The sequence below is a fragment of the Lachancea lanzarotensis genome, scaffold LALA0S09 (assembly GCF_000938715.1).
Source record: "Lachancea lanzarotensis genome assembly LALA0, scaffold LALA0S09, whole genome shotgun sequence".
Taxonomy (NCBI): Eukaryota; Fungi; Ascomycota; class Saccharomycetes; order Saccharomycetales; family Saccharomycetaceae; genus Lachancea; species Lachancea lanzarotensis.
The window spans coordinates 205,099-223,740 of record NW_019212887.1 but is presented as its reverse complement, the minus strand read 5'-3'; the positions used below and the strand labels follow the sequence as shown (position 1 = coordinate 223,740).

Here is an 18,642-nt window from a genome sequence, read left to right as displayed (position 1 = left end):
AAAAAACGCTGTTAACATCTTGCCATTCTTATATATGGAGCTTTACACGTAACTTGTTGTACATAATTTAGTCATTAGCATCTGCACCTGCGACTTCTTGTCTTGTGACATTTAAGTTCTTGCTATCTGCCATAATTCGGCTTCTCAAACGATGTAACTCACCCATTTCTCTGGCAACCATATAATCAGCCAATGGATTGGTCAAAAAAGTGATCAAGCTTTGCTCTGAGGGTAAAAGACTAGGTGTAGCATTCAGATTTTCGAGCGCCTTCTGGTATTTCTCATCAGTTCCCGACCCACGTTCATCCGCTATATCCAGTGCCCTCTCGATCAATAGAGTAACTAATTGAAGACACTTGGCGCTTATTGCATTGAAAAGATGCTTGAGATGGTTCAAATTTTGATTAGTGTGGATACCCAGGTTGGATAGAGCCTCGCTTAGACGGCGCAGGCTGCAACCTAAATTCTCGTCGATTGTTAACCAGACCAAGGGTAGATTTGGGCCACATCTTGGGGTGTTTTCTTTTCGACAAAACCGTGCCAATGAAAGGAGAGCTGTGAGACTTTGCGAAATAATGGGGCCAACTTCTTCAATTAGGTTTGGGGTAGTGTTAAGCTGCTGAAATGGAATCATTGATAGAAGAGATGTAAACGTTCCATGTAAAAGCGAGAAACCTTGAAATTTGCGGGTGGAATATGACGATTCATAGAGCGATATGAGTTTTTTGCAAGTCATGACATCTTGTGATTGAGAATCGCTATCGAACTGTTGTAAGAAAGTAGCTCTCAACAACAGTCGGTTGGGATATCCTAATGATAGTAATTTAGCCAATACGTCAGCTCCATAGTTCTGATAATTGCTTAACTTGACGGGGTACTCTGAAACCTCGAGAGATTCCGTTCCGTCCATCGTAGCTCTTTCCTCCGAAAAACTTAAGATCAGAAACACAAGTAAGCATGCGGTAACATGATCATCGATTTCTAGCAAATGCGATACATTTGTTAGTGTAATGATAAGGTCTTTTTTGAAATTCAAAGATTTCCGATGGAATACAAATCGATCAGCACGTAGAAAAAGGGCCCAAAGCAAATCGCTGAGAAACCTTTTAAACGAAAGGTTCGTGGCAATGGGAGTTGTGTTCGCTTCATTGAATGAGACATTTCGTATAATCATCGAAATGGTCGATAACTGATCTACCACCATTAATTGATAGTTCTCAGCCCCTCGAGTATTGGCATTCGTGAAAAGACTATCAACCTCGTCGCGCACGTCTCTTAGAGACTCTAAATAGCATGGAAGATCAAATCTGCATTTGTCAATGTCATCTGCAAGCCAAAGTGCCTCTGGTAAGTAATGCCAATCTTCTTCGTGCGTGTTATTCTTTTCTGTTACAGCACTATCATCGTCTTCAATCTCGAATGAGGTTATGGGAGTATGCTCTGGGGTAGGAACTGATTGTTCCAAGTCCACGCCTGTTAAGGAATCAACTTTAATCACAACTTCTTCGTCGAAGAGATCCTTGCTATTAGCACTGAAAACTTCATCTAACATACCAGTTGCTCTTGAATACTTTGAAGCTTCGTTAAGTGCGCCCTTCACATCGATTTTGTCAAGGTAGTTTCCTTTCATTTGTTGCATGGGGGTCTCTGATGTACACAGTTTGTTTAAAAGCTGACACCCCAAAATGCACAGTGAATCTAACAAACTTTGAGAACGACTCAGGGGTATATCGAGGATCGAGTCTGCACTGGTGACCAATAAAGTGTTCAAGGCCACATTTACTTCTGATACACAATCAGATAAGAGCGATAATGACAGAGAGTGTAGATTAATAGTACCGAGTTCGGGCGCAAACAAGAAAACAGGTTTGTTAGCATCGATTTTCTCGCCTATTTGTGAAACAGCTCTCATATCGTACCCATTGGAAGTTTCAATAGCTCTACTAGATGGCACATAATTCCTGGCAAATGACCGCTTGTAAACTTTGGGAAGTTTCTGGTATTCGATGCTCTGTTGAACAGCCATCTGTTGTCGCAGTCGCATCTGTTCATGCTGCTGCTTAGCTCTTTGTTCCTGCAAAAGCTTGCTTTGTTGTTCTTGTTGAAGTTCATGCTGTTTCTGAAGTTGTTCTTGTTGATATCTCATTTCCTTTTCGAGATCCTTTTTCGACTTCTTTTTGGTTGGGTTCTTGGGTTTCCGTGGCTTCTTTACCTTGGCTGCATCAAGACCTTCGTTTCTAGTATCGGGAGTGAGACCTCCCACTCCTATATCGTTAGGGGTGGCACTTGGATAGGATGTCGTGAATTTGTTTAGCAACTCTTGCAGAAACTGTTGTAAGAACAGCCTTTTAGACTGAGTTTCTTTTACTCCCTCTGGGGACGCCAGATACTGCTCGTAGGGAACCAAAAGGTGGTAATAAAGGGCAGCTAGCGGTCTCGCAGCATCTTCAGGAAGCTGTAGTTTTTGAGCAAGCATCGACCATTGTTGTAGACGGCTCACACTGTCGCTACCTCCGAGCTTCTGTACCATTGAATATAGAACGAAAAGGTTGATTCTTCGACCTTGAATTTCAGGGAAAGAATGCAACGGTGCGTTTCGCCGTTTGCAACTCTCCACCAGTGATTTCATGAATAGTTCAAACTGCTTATTGTTCAATTCCGTGCTTACGCGTCGCTGAATCTCGGGATCCAAATTCTGAATGGCCTGTCGCTGCTGAGCAGGAGGTGCATTATTGTTGGCTGCAAATGCTGGCTGTGTCTGTGGTACCTGTCCGGCAGACGATGCTTGTGATTGCGGCTCCATAGATGGTCTTACTAGCCCTGCTTCCTGGGGAGAGCCTGTTGCGGAGACAGCCTGTTGCATCATTTGAAGTTTTTGTCGCTGCTGCAGCGCTGCAAACATTGCTGCTCTATCTGTGAAGCCGGAAGAGTTCCTTGCACTAGCAGTTTGGGATTTGGCATCTTGTAGGCTATTTGTGTTGCTCAAGATTGCCTGAGGAGTGGGAGCTTGAGTGGGAGCCTGTGAAGTTGCTCGTGAAGGCACCTGTGACGTGCTCACCACAGGTGTTTGACCATGCCCCGGGCCATGCTGCTGTTGCTGTTGCTGCTGTTGCTGCTGTTGTGGCACAATTGACTGCGTTAAAACCTGCTGCGGGGTAGTGGCTGAGGGCAAACCCTGCGACTGTATCAAAGGAGACATCACTGAAGCAGGAGAAACCGATTGTAGGTTCGTATTCGACGTGTGCATGCTGGAACGCGCCAAAATCGCCTGTGGAGTTATCGCAGCGCTTGGAGCCTCCTGTAGCGGCCTAGAATCGAGAAAACTGAGAAATTCGTTCTGTTCCGAGTTTCCAATTCCCCCACCAAATTGTTCGTCCATCTTACCAGCCTCTTATAGACCGCAATGGTCTTGGTTTTTGGTGTAACAACTGATTTTAGTTGTAGTCTTGGTATACAATTATGGTTATTGTTGTTAAGTTATTGAAATTACACTACTAAAATTTAAAAGCCAAAATGGCCATCACGTCACATGACGGCATTAAGAAAGACAAGTTTCTTCTTAAGCTGATGAGCCTTTAAGACTGATGATTTTTCGAATGTTTGAACGTATCAATGCCCTTTGAGTGGTTGAGTTTCATTTTTTGGTTTGTTTTATGGGTTCCACGACGTTGCTGACAGAGTTGTGATCATTTTGATATAAAACATGTGACAGTTGAGACCAGTGTCTGTCGTTGAGTCCAAATACAGAGTAGAGTCAACGGAAAGCGCAGGGTGGACGCATCAACGTTAGTGGTCGCTTTGGCTAGTGATCCTTTTTGCTAGAAGACTTGTTGAGCGGGAAATATCTAGAGGAGAATGAAGATTGAAAATAATGGGTATTTCATCAAGCCTAGAAATGGATGACGATCAAAAACAAATTGTGGACATACAACCAAGTGCAAATCCGCTTTACGGGACCTGGCGCCCGTGCGCTCGATTGAGATAAATTCCACCCGGATCTCACAGTGAGTGTAGCCGTCTTGACACTTTTCTATCCTCGCAAAATCACACCTCAAAAGAAGCTCCGCCACCACTTACGGTTGTGAGTCTCTAAGAGAGTTCCGTAACGTTGCATTTCGGCCCAGCAATCACGACCAAAACTACAACCTGCCATGTTTACGACAAAATCGCGTTCCTCTTCACTATAGAAATAACGAGTATCATCAGAAAACTCAGAACATGCGCCTGGTGGGAATGCATTGATGCTCCGTAGCGGTAAAAATGCCGTCTTCTCGCGAATCCAGGGCTCACGTGCATACAATGCTTCTAGCGCGTCTTGCTCGCGATGTTCCCACATCATGTGCTTCTGTTCGTAGCACACAGGATCCCACCACACGTCCAAAAGTAGTTTGCTCCAATCCGAATTTTTGATCAAAAACGAGCCAAGGTTGAACCCTCCACAATCCTGTGTGATAAAGAGTTCTGGCTGCTCGGAATAATCCACGTACGGAATGTCTGACGGCAGTTGCAACGGATTGAAGTCGTCCAGAGCCCGGTAGGACAGTGCGTCCATACGCTTGAACAAATGATCTTCCAATGACAGTTGCGGCTCCATAATTAGAGTTTCTGGGTCCAGCCACCAAAACCACTCTGCCTCCGGGAATTCCCGCATTGTTTGGCGCAAAACTTCCACTTTCTGCCATCCTTCACGGTATTCGTGAGAATACCGTTTGGCAGTACGCATGTCTTTAATTGTTAATCCATAACCATGTCTTTTCGCGTATCCGCGCTTGTTCTGAATCGATATCCGTTCAATAGCCCAGTCTTGTTCGCCCTTCCATTTGTGTACACCGCCTCCGTCATTCACTGCCAATATGAGAACAATCTTGGGATTACGTGCAAACAGTGTAAACTGCGAGAAACCAAACCAAAACACCACAAACAGCGTACAAAACACGCCCAAGGCTATCTTTCTATGCCGGGCAATTGCCGAACCAATCCTGTCCAGCGGCGACCGACGCTTATAATCAAGCTGCCTTTTTTTCTCGTCCTCATATACAGCATTGAACGGCATGCTATAGCTCATTGGATCGATGAGTTGGTGAGGGTTTCAATTGGTAGAATGATCAAGATCGAGTGCGTTGATCAATCCATTATCCTAATTTTTCAGATTTATTGGATTACCCTGCGCAAATACGGTGTCAAAAGATGATAAAGTGATATTCCAAATGTCAGCGTGAGTATGGTGCATAGTGATAAGAGTCGAGAACGACGCATAGCCAAAAGCAGATGACAATGGTGAATACCTGGAGCGGATGAATATGGAGTCTTAGTGTCGCAGAGATGCCGCACTGATGCTTCAAAATTGGTGATCCGCTGTTAGGAAGTGCCTGTAGAAGTTCCCTTTCTTATTCAGAAATTGAATTCGGATCTAAAGCCATTTAAATCCATGTTGGGACGTACTTTTTCCAGCAAGTCGCGACGTTCCATGCCGATAAACGCACGTTTCAGTGTTTCCAAAAGATTTTGGCTCGCAGCGGCCTCTGAGGGCAGAAGTCCTTCAACCTCGTGCATGGACAGCGCGGTAAGCAAGTACTCTGCAGCCTCTTTGCAGCATCCCATGTTCATGCACGACACTGCCAGGTTACAGCGGGCCCTGACGAATGTGGGTTTAAGCTGTAATGCCCGTCGGTAAGCCTGTACTGCCTCTTCAGATCGATTTGAATTTGCCAGCGATGCACCTAGCCTGTTCCACATCAGCTCGTCATTAGGAGCTACTGCAAGAGCAGCTTTAAAGCAGTCCACCGTTTTGTCATAGTCATCATTCGAATAGAAAAGTATGCCCAGTCCGAGCTGCAGGCTTGCATCTACCTCTGAAAGCTTGTTTACCACCTGTAAAAACCGAAGTGTCAAAGCTTGGCTCATACTATAGCGATCGCCACTAGAAGATATCGCATTGTCCGGCACCACCAAATCCGGATACTTGGATTCAAGCCATTTATTGAGCATTTTGAATGCACTAACATCGTAACCCTCGTTAATGTAACTGATAGCCAGTGTTACCATGCCGTCCAGGTTATTAGGGTCAAGTCGCAGACACTCTTCCAATGCACTGATACCGCTGATTTCCATTTCGTTTTGCGTATGTACCATTCCCAACTTCAGCCACGCATCTACGTGCTGAGGGTCCTCCTGAACTGCCGCTTCAAACGCTAACGCGGCTTCACTAAGTTTGGCCCCATTTTCCATCAAAATGCATCCAATTTCGTATGCGTTCGAGTTATGCATGTATTGATTCTCCGTTTCAAACTTGTACGGTATACTAGTGGTGGGTCTTCCAGACATATACTGCTGGTAATCTTTTTTCCAATTCGATGCCGTGTCTTCGAGAGCCTCTTCACGCAAGCTGTCCCAAACCTCTTGAAATTCTGCTTGATACTGGTCGTTGATCAACGATTCCTTACCATCGACGGTCTCTACTTCATTCTTGGCGACCTCTTCTTCTCGAAGAGCCAGCTTCTCTGCTACTTCTTTTTCCAGCTCCCTGAATTGCTCGTCCCAGTTTTCCTGATCCATGCTTTCAAAAGCTTGTGGATTAAGAGGGACATGTTGTGGCTGCATATTTCTGGCCATTGGACTAAACATACCAGACGCCAATCGTGGGCCAAAAGTGCCCATTGCCGTAGGTGTTCTCATAGCATGCATTCTGTCTTGCGATGAGGTTTGCGGTGTGTGAGTCACCTGAGCTGATCTAGCCCCAGCAAGAGAGCTTTGGCCTTCATCTGCCCTAAATTCAGCGGAGCGGCGTTGGAACTGCTGGCTCCATCCGTCTTGAGATGGCCCTTGAAATTGATGTTGCGGCCTATGACGCTCTAGAGACGCTTCTGAGATACTTGGTGGCAATAAAGGACGTCCATTTCTCAGCGCCATGTTGTTTTCCATTCTGTCCTTGCCGACAAAGGCTTCCATATGCATCTTACTGGCCTCACTCATACTGTTATCTTGCATTTTGAACTGGTTCTGAGTACCTTGATTCAAGCCAAGATACCCATTATGATGCAAACTTCGGTCTTGTTGAGCATGTTTGGTCAGGCTGGCTAATGGATTACTTCCAGTAGAGCAATCAGCACTCATAATTGATGTGGTATTGGGTCTACAAGGTATCTACTTGCAGCTGTTGAGTGTGATGCAGAAGGTGTGACACTGTGAACACTTACATATAATTTTAAATTCAGTTCGTATCGGAGTAGTCAAATCAGATTTCCAGAAGGAATTCACTGACATTGATCAGAACCTCTAAAAGAGGATCAACTCTGGGGTGCAGTATATACACTAAAAGATATTGAGGGGCCAACTTTGTTATGGATCTATTCTGGCCATTGCTGGGGCTTTTTCAGGGTGAAAAAGTTGCAGTGACATAGACGCTTCTGAGCAGGAGATATGGGCCCACAGACAGGTTGAGCTAATTCAATAAATACCGGGTTGGTGCAGTAAGTTTGTAGTGATACATGTAAGCTGATGCTCTGAACTTCTCTCTTGAAATGGCGTATCCAGATGTAGTTTTTAGAACATTACTAGCCTTCGAAATCGTTTTGGAAACGTAGATGATACTAAATCCTGAAATTTTTAAGCATGGTTTGATTTAGACTCTCAAAAACTCAGCAATCCAGTCATCATTCTGAGCACCATGTGGATGTGCGGAAAATTCCGCAACCTTCTCAGTTTCCGTTGCATGGGGGCTAGTGCACTCAATTTCACTCATTGAACCCAATTTCTCCTTCTTCATTTGACGTTTTTTGGTCACGACCAGGGGAATATCTTGTTCGCTAATGGCATTGCTCCCCTTAAGTAGCTCTTCGTAGTACCTCATTGGCGTAGTACCTGTGTATCTCTTAAAAATCTTTATGAGCTGCCATTTTGAAATCTGTGACTTTCCAGCAAGGTCTGCGAGTCTGAAATCACCAGCAGTCATTCCAGCAGCTTGCAACCCATGGAAATGAGCTATCAAAGCGATGACCAGTTTCCGATGTCTGTTCCAATGCAGCTGTATTTCTGGTTTACATTTCCGACATGGACGGAAGCCAGCATTTATAGCCTGCTGCATTGATTCAAAGAAAGTGACATGCTTAAACAGAGCTAATCTTGCGGAACATGTTGGCCTACACACAATTCCGGTAGTCTTTACGGCGTACACGAAAGATCCTTCTGCAGAAGGGTTTCGGTCCCTAACAGCGCTATACTTCGCCTCGGGTGTTGAAAACAAGTTTTGGGAAGTCATCAAGCCATGTCCGAAACCAAACCTAGTCGGTCTTCAGGTCTTCAAAGGTATCTATCTCTATTCGAGCTCTGGTTTTAGTTCAAGGTGGGTCTTAAGTATTTAATTAGACTGGGGCGGCGTCACACTCGTAAACTACGATTACTGCGCTTAATGACAGTAAAGTCTCACCGATACAAAAGCTAGTGTAAGACGCTGTACATTGACCTAGATCTTTTTGGGCAGGTTTCTGAATTGAAACATTCCATTTATGACCTTTAAGGGTTCTGCTCGATAACTCAACTCGTTAGCATCCTCCTTTGACGACTTGGCAACAGTGTCACGTGCCGCTATGTAGCCTCTCAGTATCCACAGACACAACGCTGCTCCGAAGTAACCAAACCCACTGAATATCGCTGTTTTTGTATAGCTAGGACCTTGGGGGCTGTTTTCAGATGGAACTAGTTCAAGACCAATGATTGGCGCGGATATCCCAAAAGCGGCCATAAACATCCACACTGTTCCAAAAGCAATACTCATTTTTTGTAAACCTACCACTCTGGCAGTGACAGATCCTAAAGTTGTCCATATGGTGCCCATCAGCAATCCTTGAAGTAGAGCAAATGCGATTGCGGTGGCCAAGTTCTGGCACGGAATCCACATGGCCCAGCATAGGATGGCCAAAATCAAATGTACCAGGAATCCAACAGTTAAAGCCCCAAATCTATCTGATAGGTATCCGATAATCGGCCTCCCAACAGTCCATCCTACACTTATCATACAGGTCACATATGAGCCTTGTCTTGAGGAGTAACCAAGGCTTACCGTAAAATCTGAGAGTGAAAATAGTACAATAACATAACCGAACATTGTGAAGGAAACCCAACCTAGTAAAAGCCAGAACCCCACTGTGGAAAATAACTGCTTGTCGAATAGTTGAATGCTTGCTTTCGTCTTCTTAGAACCGGTACTTCCTGGTGTTCTGGTTAACATTAATGCAATCGAATTGAGGACCAAGCATATGATAAATTGAATGATTAGGGCCCATTTGACACTGCGAACTTGAATGATTTTCTCAGTAGCCAGATTGAAAATAATACCGCCAATTCCACTTCCGCTGGTGGCTAAACCCATTGCAAGTGCCCGTTTCCGAAGAAACCAGAACGGAATCAATGTGATACTGGGTATGAACAGAGAAGCCAATCCAAAGGAGAGGAGAACACCCTGCGTGAGATACAATTGCCAAATATACTTTGAATATGCAGCCAGCATAAATGCAGTACCTTGAAAGATTATACCCATGCCTATGACGATCTGCGGTCCAAAACGCCGGTGAATCCATGTAATAATGGGAGCGAACATAAATCCGGTACCGAAAGTTAGCCCGCCTATGGCTGCAAAGTTTAAGCTGCTGCCATCCTTGAACGTGTCATCACTGATATAATGCTCTATAAAGATAGCATAACTTGAATTGGCGCCCCAGCTTGAAAAGTTGTAAATGAAGCATGCCACGACCACGAACCAGCCAAAGCCTCCGTCTGGAACTTCAGAATTTTGATGTGGTGGGACTTTATTTAGTGCTTCTTTTTCGTCTTCATTCGAAGCTTTACTGACAATCACACTTGACGCAGACATGAATGTTCGGTAACATCAGACTTGGCCAGTGAACAAATTTCAATCAAGTTGAGTATAAGAAGACCTCTTATAGTTTTAATTCAAGTTCGACAAAATACCTTCTTGATGGCAATGGACGTTAGGTCTGCGTCAATGTTCCTTCGGGGTTAGTCGGAGTTCGTACATTTATACCCGACACGCGCAGAAAGGGTCCTTGTCATCGGAAAATCAGGAGAAGAAAAAATTTGAGACGGCCGATACATTCAATTGAATGCGTCTAATGTCTTCTGATGCGTTAAAGTATCCAAAATGTGATTGCCGTACGTCCTAAAGCAAAGATTGCCTACCTCCGAAAATCTCCGCCGCAAAGCTGATCAGTAGGGTCCACATAGTTGGGGTGCTCAGAATTTAACCCTCTAACACACCCCAACGAACAGAATTGCCTTCTTGTGATGTGTAGTAACGACAGTCTGTGTAAAAGTGTCTTTACTGGAACTCATTTTTCATGTCATTTTCCGGAAGTGTCGCTATCATAAACGTCACATAATAAATCTCTTGAAATTAATGACATGACTGAACAGCGAAAGAAAAAAGAATGAATCGCTTGTATATGACCCATTTCCAAATTGATTCTAGTCGTTGTGGGCCGTCTCAAATAACGTATTTGTGACTAGTTTGTGATGTTCAGCCTGGACCGTTTCATGCGTAAATGACCACAAGGATTAATGGGACGAGACCGAATAGAGAAGTCCAAATTTCTCTACTTGAGTGAGCTTCCGGCTTATAATGGCTCCAGTAGACGCACAAGTGCTGGTTCATACCTGGTCTATCCTGCGCACTCTTCTTTCCGTTCAAGGGATTCGGTTTTAGCACGTATAATGTATCATTTACAACGATTGTGTCGTCATTTAGTAGAAAAGCCATATGACATCTCATCAGGATGTCGATGCCCTTCAAAAGGCTTGCGCGACAGCACCAGCCATGGACACAGCGAAAGCATGAAACGACCAGTTGACATCAATGATTTGCTGGGATTGAAACCCGATGGTAAGAGTAATTCAAATGGAGAAACCCCCACGTTTTTAACCAAGAAAAGACGGGCTGAAGCAGCAGCAGAAGGACGCCGTAAGACAAGCACAAATCAAGATTCTGAGGACGTCAAACGACTCACCTGGCGTAAAAATGGGTCTGAGTTTGTGGAGGAGTCGAATTGGCCGATAAAGAGCGGTTCGGGAGGTCTTAAAAATCAAACAGAACGGAACTCTCGAAGACGATTCAATTTTGACTGGAAGCATGAAGATGACACAACGCTGGGTTCTGATCCACTGGTAAATTTGAAAGCATCTAAGCTTCTAAAGTCAGGCTCTTTGGAAACAGAAGAAATGTACATGGGCAAGCATTGGACTGAAAAATCGCTCCAAGACATGACCGATCGTGACTGGAGGATTTTACGGGAAGACTTTCACATTGAAACAAAAGGAGGATCCATAAGACACCCTCTCAGAAATTGGAGCGAAACTGGCTTAATTCCGCCAGATCTATTGCAGGTAATAGAGGGTACGCTGAATTACGTCGAACCCACGCCTATTCAAAGAATCACGATTCCAAACACCATAGATGGTCGCGATTTCTTAGGTGTAGCAGTCACCGGTTCTGGTAAAACTTTGGCTTTTCTAATTCCATCACTGTGCCAGCTCAGCAACATGCCTCCACTCAATGATATCACGAAGCTTGACGGCCCGTCCGTATTGGTTTTGGCGCCCACTCGAGAGCTTGCTCAGCAGATTGAGGAAGAGGCTCAAAAAATCTTGAAGCATTGGTCTCGACCATCAAAAGTGGTTAGTATCGTTGGAGGTCATTCCATTGAAGAAATATCGCATTCGCTCCAAAATGGCTGCGACATTCTGGTTGCCACTCCGGGTCGACTAATAGACTGTTTGGAGTCACATATGCTGGTGCTGACAAACGTTCAAACACTAATTCTGGATGAAGCTGACCGAATGATAGATCTTGGTCTCGAGGATCAAGTAACAACCATCTTATCGAGAGCAGACTGTAGCGGTAAAAAAAGACAGACTTTGATGTTCACGGCCACCATGTCAAATTCGATCGAGCGGATAGCTAATGGCTATTTAAATAAACCGGCTCATGTGCGGGTTGGGGCTCAGGACACTGGGGGACTCGTTAAACAGGTGGTGGATTTCATCCCCAGTGAGGAGCAAAGGTTCATAAAACTTTCGAAAGACATTCTTCCCGCGTTCAACGCACCAATTATGATCTTCATCAATTACAAACGAACTGCGGATTGGCTGGCAAATAAGTTTGCCTCCGAAACAAAGTACAGAGTAACAACATTGCACGGCTCAAAATCTCAAGATCAAAGAGAGCACTCCCTGAGCTTACTCCGAAGTGGTAAGGCCGATATAATGATTGCAACTGACGTGGCCGGGAGAGGTATCGATATTCCAAACGTGTCGCTGGTTGTGAATTTTCAAATGTCCAAGGCCTTCGAGAACTACATCCACCGCATAGGTAGAACAGGTAGAGCAGGAAAAAGTGGAAGCTCCATAACTTTTCTCGGCGAAAACGACGACCCCAAAGTTGTTGAAGAGCTTTGGAAGTATATCAAAGACACAAACGTCAACAACATAAACGAACTGAAGTCTTCTGTGCGCAAAAAGTTCAACTTTAGCGATAATCATTTGAAGCCAATTCTTTATTAACCCACTTGATATGCAGCGCGCAAAACTATCTAGTAATGCAAAACCTAATCATCATCTGACGAAGGATAGTCGACCATACTCGTCGGGAGTGTATTCTCCATGGTTTGCTCAGTTGGCTTTGCCACTTTCAGCTTCTTTAGCCCGCTCAGCTTGTTCTTGGAAAGGCTACCGAATATAGAGCTCTCAAACGATTCAGTATCTGCATCAGCACTTTCTAAAAGTCGCTTATTTGTCAGTGTGTCAGATTTGGTATCAATCTCGCTTGCTAGCGGCTCGGCGGTTTCACTTTTTTTCAGTATATCCAGCATAACTTTAAGTGACTCTTGTTCTTGTTGTTCTTTCTCCCGTCGTTGCGCTTCAGGATTGGGATCATCATTAGCCCATTTGACCAAAAGCCCGGTCCCGTCGCGACGATCTGCCCACTCTTTATCAGACGGAATCAACAAAGTTTGGTTGCTCATAGCTTCTTTAGCGAATTCGGCATGCGTTTCATGTTTGTATTTGACAAACGCACAATTCTTCGCCTCCACGTATCGTATTCTCTCCAAGGGACCAAGTTTTCCGAACGAGAATCGTATGCGGTTCTCTACCTGTCCCGGCTTTAGACTTATATCGTTTAATGCGCCAGTGATGCCCCCAACGTATAAAGTTCTGTTCCTCTTGCGAAAAGATCCTACTCCACCCATGTCTTCCCTATAGCTGCCGTGTTTTTCACGTCCGAAACAATCAATTACGTCCGACTGTAGCGAAAGCCTGGCGACATCTTCAGTATTTGGGACATGATGCAGATATTCGCATTTCTTGCCTAGACAGCACATTCCCTTCGTAAAGTAGAGGCAAAAAAAGGTTTTTTTCGTTTTGTCACCTTTCGTGTAGCCTTGATCGGAGTCTGGATTGAACTTGAAGGGGCTCACAAATCGATTTCGACCGCTGCTACCTTGTGACCATTTGTTATACCACACATTGAATGTCAGCCCCGTTTGAGGAGGAATTGAAGACGGCAGATCTTTTTCAAGCACCTGAACAGGTGCTGGCTTTTTCTTCCATGTTTCAACTGCCATCGCTTAGCCTCTGTGGTATTGTATAGGACACACCTTTGTCCAGTTGAAGATGTGTGGTTTAGCCGAAGAGCTAGCTCATCAACTGAATAAGCGACGACACATCCGTCCGAAGCGACATAACTGATGCTCAGCTTAGCGTACGTGGCAAGCAGGAATCAGTTGTCAGGTCTTGGTGAGAGCTACTCTTATTTCACTGGGGTGTGCCGATTCTTTTGATTAGACAATGAGATATGACGATAGCTATGATTTTTTGATCTTACTATGAATGTACAGATTGCGAAAGACTTTACTGTACAAACGAACTTTGCAGGTTGTCTGCACACTTGAATAGCCTTTGACCAGTTGAGAGATCAATGGAGACGATCAGATAAGCGGTTGGTAGTGTCTTTGGTGTTTTACGACACGATCCACCGGTGTGAATTAAAAATGTCCTTTCGATTAATAGACATTAATTAGCATAGAAAACCAAGCGAATTAACAAGTTGTGTCATCAGTTGGCTTTGAAAGTCGAAGGTTTCAGCGATCAGCATTTGAACTTTGACGGCTTGGAACAATGCAGTACAGTTCTTTCATCTCGCTTGTGAACAAACCCGGTTCGGTCGCTGTTTTCCTACTTCATCATGTAAATTGAGACTTATGTCTGTACTCTAGTTATATGTTGCTTCCTGCTACTCAAAGCAACCAAGACTCGAATATAAGTAACAGCTCTACTTCAATTGACCAGAAAGCTCATGTCTTGCGTTAGGTTCAGTTCTCTTTCTCGTCTTGAAGGCCCTTTTGGTGCGATGACAGTGAATTAAAATGCTATTTACCGTAATAAGATGCACTATCAAGGTATTTGATGAAACAATTTCGAACCTACGAAAGAACTATCTGTTTCTGATTATGTACATGCTTACTTACCAATAAGCGATGGCAGACGGGGCATTCGAGCTTCATCAAAACTTCGATCCTGGATCCGTACTTTTCGTATATATCTCTATGATATCAATTTTTTGCACAGTACTGACACTTGTGCTGTCTTCTATCCTCTATAAGTGATTATTTTGCTTCGACGGCGGAGTTGATTTCGTCCACGATAGGTCTCAGGATGTCTTTCTTGTTTGGCACCATGTGCCCACCTGGGTGTTCATAGCTTTTTACAAGATCGCTGGACTCCGAGCCTCCAGTATATTTATCGCGAAGATACTTGGATCTCGTAGCTGGAACGGCCACATCACTGGCTCCCCAAACAAACAACATCTTGGTGTGATTCTCTGGTCTTGGGGTAAAACTGTCCTGAAATTTCTCCGTGATGCGTAGCTGACCTTCGTTTTGCGGATCTGGTTCCGTGAACGAATAGCCCGAAAATATTAGACTCACTTTGAATGGTGGATGGTCAGGAACCAACTCTGTTATCTTATTTGTGACAATGGCCGCCACAGCAGCACCTTGCGAGAAACCTACAATGCCGTCATATGGACCCTCAGCCTTGATTTTTTCAGACACAGCTTTGATTGCCTGGGTTAAGTCCAGATCTTTGGAAATTTCGGAATGGTAGAACCACGATCTGTTGACTTGTGCATCTACTGCAGCCTGCCATTTTTCGTCATCAAGCTCAAAAGGCAGATCTTTTCTCTCCAAAACGGTAGGTCCTTCCAAGTAATCGCATTGAACATTGGCCTTTTTCAGCAGTTTTCTAATGCCAGAGGACTTTTCAGAGAACACCTTGGCATTTTGAAAGAATCCATGTAAAAACAGCAGCTTGGGTGCAGACATACTTGATTGCGGATTATTGTAGACTTGTTTTTGGTAGAGAAACTAAAAAGTTCTGCGTTTACTCTCTTGCCGCTTCGTTAAGGCTTTATATCTCTTCTATATTCCAGTTACGTATTTTGCATGTGCCTGGTTCTTAACACCGAGCATTTTTCGGTCGATCCATGAGTACCCTACACCGTGCGAATACAGTTCTAACCGAAAAATGGTTAAACTAGCTGATCTGACAACCAAATTTTGCCTGCCCCGCTTCATTGTTCTCAAATGTGAACTTTGCGAGTCTCAGTAATTTTGTGTCTCAATCCTATTCAAACCTTCCCTCGATGGTGCGGGGGTACGATATAGTGACAAAAATTGTAGAATTTATGTACTGAGGAACATCGTGGCGGCTTGTCCACCCTGTTTCCCTATGCTTTTCTTTATGTCTGATGTTAGCCACTCGTTCATATACAGTTCATGAAATGCACTCCATCTTGCTTGTCGTTAGAAAATTATGGTCGCATTAAGACCAATTATAGTGTCAGCAAAAGGCGTCAATGAACTTGCTCTAATCCCATGCATAAGGACTCTTCGACCTCAAATACGCACCATATTTCGTAAACAGGAATGGTACGGGAACCATCGCCAGTGATATCATAGCCAGGAGAAAACTTGCCCAGTTTATGCCCATACGACGATACATTTGCAGAGTGAACAATGGGAAGGTACCGCCCATCATCGATCTCACGAACGAGTTACAGGCCATGGCAGATGCTGTGTATAAGCGGAAAGCATCCACGGTATATCCAAAGATTCCTGTGAAGATGAAGAAAACGCCAGCTCCAAACACGCTGGTGCCAATGATGGGCGCGATCCAATGCACATGGCTGTAACTGGTCCAAGCAAAGATCATTAGTCCCATGGGTGCCAAAAAAGCTCCGTAAAACAAAGCCTCGAACCTAAACTCGGGAATACGTTCGCCATTGTTTCTCTCGACTTTGCGTTCGTACCTCTTTTGGAAAATCACACTCGTGGGCGCTACCAGTAATATACCCACCAACAGGCCCATGTAGGTCACACCAACTTCGACATCAGTGAAGTGGTATAGCTTTGTGAAAACGTAGGGAAATGCCACGAAAAACATGTATACGATGGCCAGGATGAGTCCTGTATAAAAACAAAGTACACCCATCATCGGATCGCGGGTGAGCAAGCCAAATGGCCGTCCCACGGATAACCCAATGGCCTGCAAGAGGGAAAACTCGCGACGGATCACCTCAAGCGGCGCAAAATAACGATCGTCACCTGTTTCCTTGCGCAATCGACGAGCTTTGGTCACTAGCAGCACTGGTGTGTAGGTTTCTTTGAAGGTGAACAGGAGTAAAACCACGTAGACGCCAGACTCAATAATCATAACGACAAAAGTCCATCTGTAGGAGACATGAGAAAGCGCACCGCTAATCAAAGGCCCCAATGCTGGCCCCAAGAACGTGGCTGTGGTGTAGATGGTCATGGGCACACCGATTTGCTGTTTTGAAAAAATGTCGCTAATCACACCTCCTGCAACGCTTAGAAAAGAGCTGCCAAAAAACCCAGACAGAAAACGTCCAATGAGTAACGCTGGGATGTTGCGTCCCCAGGTTGTGAGGAACAAAAAACACATGCTGATGCTCAGAGAACCGATAAAGGTAGGTTTCCGGCCGTAGAGCTCGCTGAGAGGACTCAAAAGTAGCGGACCGCATCCCATTCCCAGCAGATACAGTGACAACCCCAGCACTGACACTTCTTCGGACATGTTGAATCTGCGCCGAATATCGGCCTGGGCCAAAGACCAGCAACTGGACGTCATGGTGATGTCTGCTGCGGTGAAAGTCACCAGCAAAGCCACGAACCACTTCCGTGGCAGTGACATCTGTGTTAATACGTTTTCCGGGTCATTTTCCTCAAGCGTCACTTCGTAAGAGTCTGCTTTTTCAGACACCTTGGGTTCTTCCACGGCATCTGGATCTTGAGAAACCGTTGTTGAATTCTCCAAATCTACGAAGCTCATTGTTTGATAATATCTCGCAAACCTAGTCTTTTTTATTGTTTTAGATCACCGACGCTGTTCAATCGCTTGCGGGCTCTGTCCTTGTATTATGAATACAGCTACCGACCTCGAGAAATGACTAATAAACCAAAAATAAACAGAAAAGGACCTTCAAGAGGTCCAACTGTAGCTCTTTTATAATTGATCTTAACTAGAACTACTAGTGAATGACCTATAGCTTGTGTAGCCATCAAATCCCGCTGTCTGTAGTAACATTTCTGCGCTTTTTGTCCGTGTGTCAAGCTCATCGGTCGTAATTTTATTAGTTATTACGAGTATGGTAAGCTCGCGCACCACCGATGCGGTAATAGGCGGCCGAGGAAAGCGGGCTAACAGAAGAGAAGATTAGAAAGCCAAAATGACTGCGACGAAACAGTTGAAGTGAAGGACAAGAGAGACGCAATTAAGCGGTGCTTAGTTGTCGATGTGACAGTATTCCTGGCTGTGACAAATGATAATGATATTCTTATTTGTAACAAAAGTCGGTCACGCAAACTGCTGTAGAACAGAAATGATTGAGGAAGTGGTGCGGTGTAGGGTCCATATCATGGAACACAGAAGTTGCCATGGTGAGTGCATGTTTTCGAGTTCTTTTCTGTTCTTGTCCTAACCGTTGAAAAATGGAAATATATTGTCTTGGCACGACAGCGTGGTATAAAGTGATGTCGGCGAAAGCTGCGTGGATGGAACTAGTAGTGGCCGATGGTGATGCCACAAATTGGGTGGGTATAGGACTTTCCTAGTTAAGCTGTATCTAAGACGAATTTGGGAGGTCCGAGTTTAACAGCCACGAACTTGGGTTTGTGAGTCAAGCACGAAGATGTCGTGTTATACGTAGCTGTGGCCTCCAGCCTTCCTCAGTGCATCGAAAACCCTTTGAAAGCGGTATTCAAAAAGACCCAAGCTGTTGTGTTGGGAGACGAAATGTAGCTTCGGAATGCGTGAAGTCGTTAGACTCGGGGACACGCCCGGTTCAGCATTCTTCTGCATCCAGAATCGAGCTCGGGTTTAAAAGCCGCGAAACAATTCATTTGAGATGCACTTTTGATTTTTAGGATTGCCATGCGTGATCGTGAATTTACTAGTCATTCTGTTCGCGTCGTCCGAGGGACAGTAGCCGTCGTTCCCAGGATCGGGTGCAAGTACGAGTAAAATCGCATGTAGTCGTGTTGAATGATGAGGTCAATA

At 44.7% G+C, this 18,642-nt stretch overlaps 9 protein-coding genes across 9 annotated transcripts; 1 reads left to right on the top strand and 8 right to left on the bottom strand.

Moving 5' to 3' along the window:
- Nucleotides 1–67: 67 nt before the first annotated feature.
- On the bottom strand, nucleotides 68–3,379 carry SWI1 (LALA0S09e02630g1_1; the record flags this gene model as incomplete). The annotated part of the gene is made up of 1 exon (XM_022770690.1): nucleotides 68–3,379. The coding sequence occupies one exon, from the start codon at nucleotides 3,377–3,379 to the stop codon at nucleotides 68–70; it is 3,312 nt and encodes a 1,103-aa protein (XP_022630005.1).
- A 672-nt stretch (nucleotides 3,380–4,051) lies between these two features.
- MNN10 (LALA0S09e02608g1_1) lies at nucleotides 4,052–5,065 on the bottom strand (the record flags this gene model as incomplete). Its single annotated transcript, XM_022770689.1, has 1 exon — nucleotides 4,052–5,065. One exon carries the CDS (start codon nucleotides 5,063–5,065, stop codon nucleotides 4,052–4,054), a length of 1,014 nt encoding a protein of 337 aa, XP_022630004.1.
- A 326-nt stretch (nucleotides 5,066–5,391) lies between these two features.
- Nucleotides 5,392–7,113, bottom strand: PEX5 (LALA0S09e02586g1_1; the record flags this gene model as incomplete). Its single annotated transcript, XM_022770687.1, has 1 exon — nucleotides 5,392–7,113. The coding sequence occupies one exon, from the start codon at nucleotides 7,111–7,113 to the stop codon at nucleotides 5,392–5,394; it is 1,722 nt and encodes a 573-aa protein (XP_022630003.1).
- Nucleotides 7,114–7,621: 508 nt separating this feature from the next.
- Nucleotides 7,622–8,257, bottom strand: LALA0_S09e02564g (LALA0S09e02564g1_1; the record flags this gene model as incomplete). Its single annotated transcript, XM_022770686.1, has 1 exon — nucleotides 7,622–8,257. One exon carries the CDS (start codon nucleotides 8,255–8,257, stop codon nucleotides 7,622–7,624), a length of 636 nt encoding a protein of 211 aa, XP_022630002.1.
- Nucleotides 8,258–8,461: 204 nt separating this feature from the next.
- MCH2 (LALA0S09e02542g1_1) lies at nucleotides 8,462–9,868 on the bottom strand (the record flags this gene model as incomplete). Its single annotated transcript, XM_022770685.1, has 1 exon — nucleotides 8,462–9,868. The coding sequence occupies one exon, from the start codon at nucleotides 9,866–9,868 to the stop codon at nucleotides 8,462–8,464; it is 1,407 nt and encodes a 468-aa protein (XP_022630001.1).
- Nucleotides 9,869–10,845: 977 nt separating this feature from the next.
- On the top strand, nucleotides 10,846–12,570 carry PRP28 (LALA0S09e02520g1_1; the record flags this gene model as incomplete). Its single annotated transcript, XM_022770684.1, has 1 exon — nucleotides 10,846–12,570. The coding sequence occupies one exon, from the start codon at nucleotides 10,846–10,848 to the stop codon at nucleotides 12,568–12,570; it is 1,725 nt and encodes a 574-aa protein (XP_022630000.1).
- A 44-nt stretch (nucleotides 12,571–12,614) lies between these two features.
- On the bottom strand, nucleotides 12,615–13,631 carry CWC2 (LALA0S09e02498g1_1; the record flags this gene model as incomplete). Its single annotated transcript, XM_022770683.1, has 1 exon — nucleotides 12,615–13,631. The coding sequence occupies one exon, from the start codon at nucleotides 13,629–13,631 to the stop codon at nucleotides 12,615–12,617; it is 1,017 nt and encodes a 338-aa protein (XP_022629999.1).
- A 1,041-nt stretch (nucleotides 13,632–14,672) lies between these two features.
- FSH1 (LALA0S09e02476g1_1) lies at nucleotides 14,673–15,389 on the bottom strand (the record flags this gene model as incomplete). Its single annotated transcript, XM_022770682.1, has 1 exon — nucleotides 14,673–15,389. The coding sequence occupies one exon, from the start codon at nucleotides 15,387–15,389 to the stop codon at nucleotides 14,673–14,675; it is 717 nt and encodes a 238-aa protein (XP_022629998.1).
- Nucleotides 15,390–15,933: 544 nt separating this feature from the next.
- YHK8 (LALA0S09e02454g1_1) lies at nucleotides 15,934–17,415 on the bottom strand (the record flags this gene model as incomplete). Its single annotated transcript, XM_022770681.1, has 1 exon — nucleotides 15,934–17,415. One exon carries the CDS (start codon nucleotides 17,413–17,415, stop codon nucleotides 15,934–15,936), a length of 1,482 nt encoding a protein of 493 aa, XP_022629997.1.
- Between the last annotated feature and the right edge of the window lie 1,227 nt (nucleotides 17,416–18,642).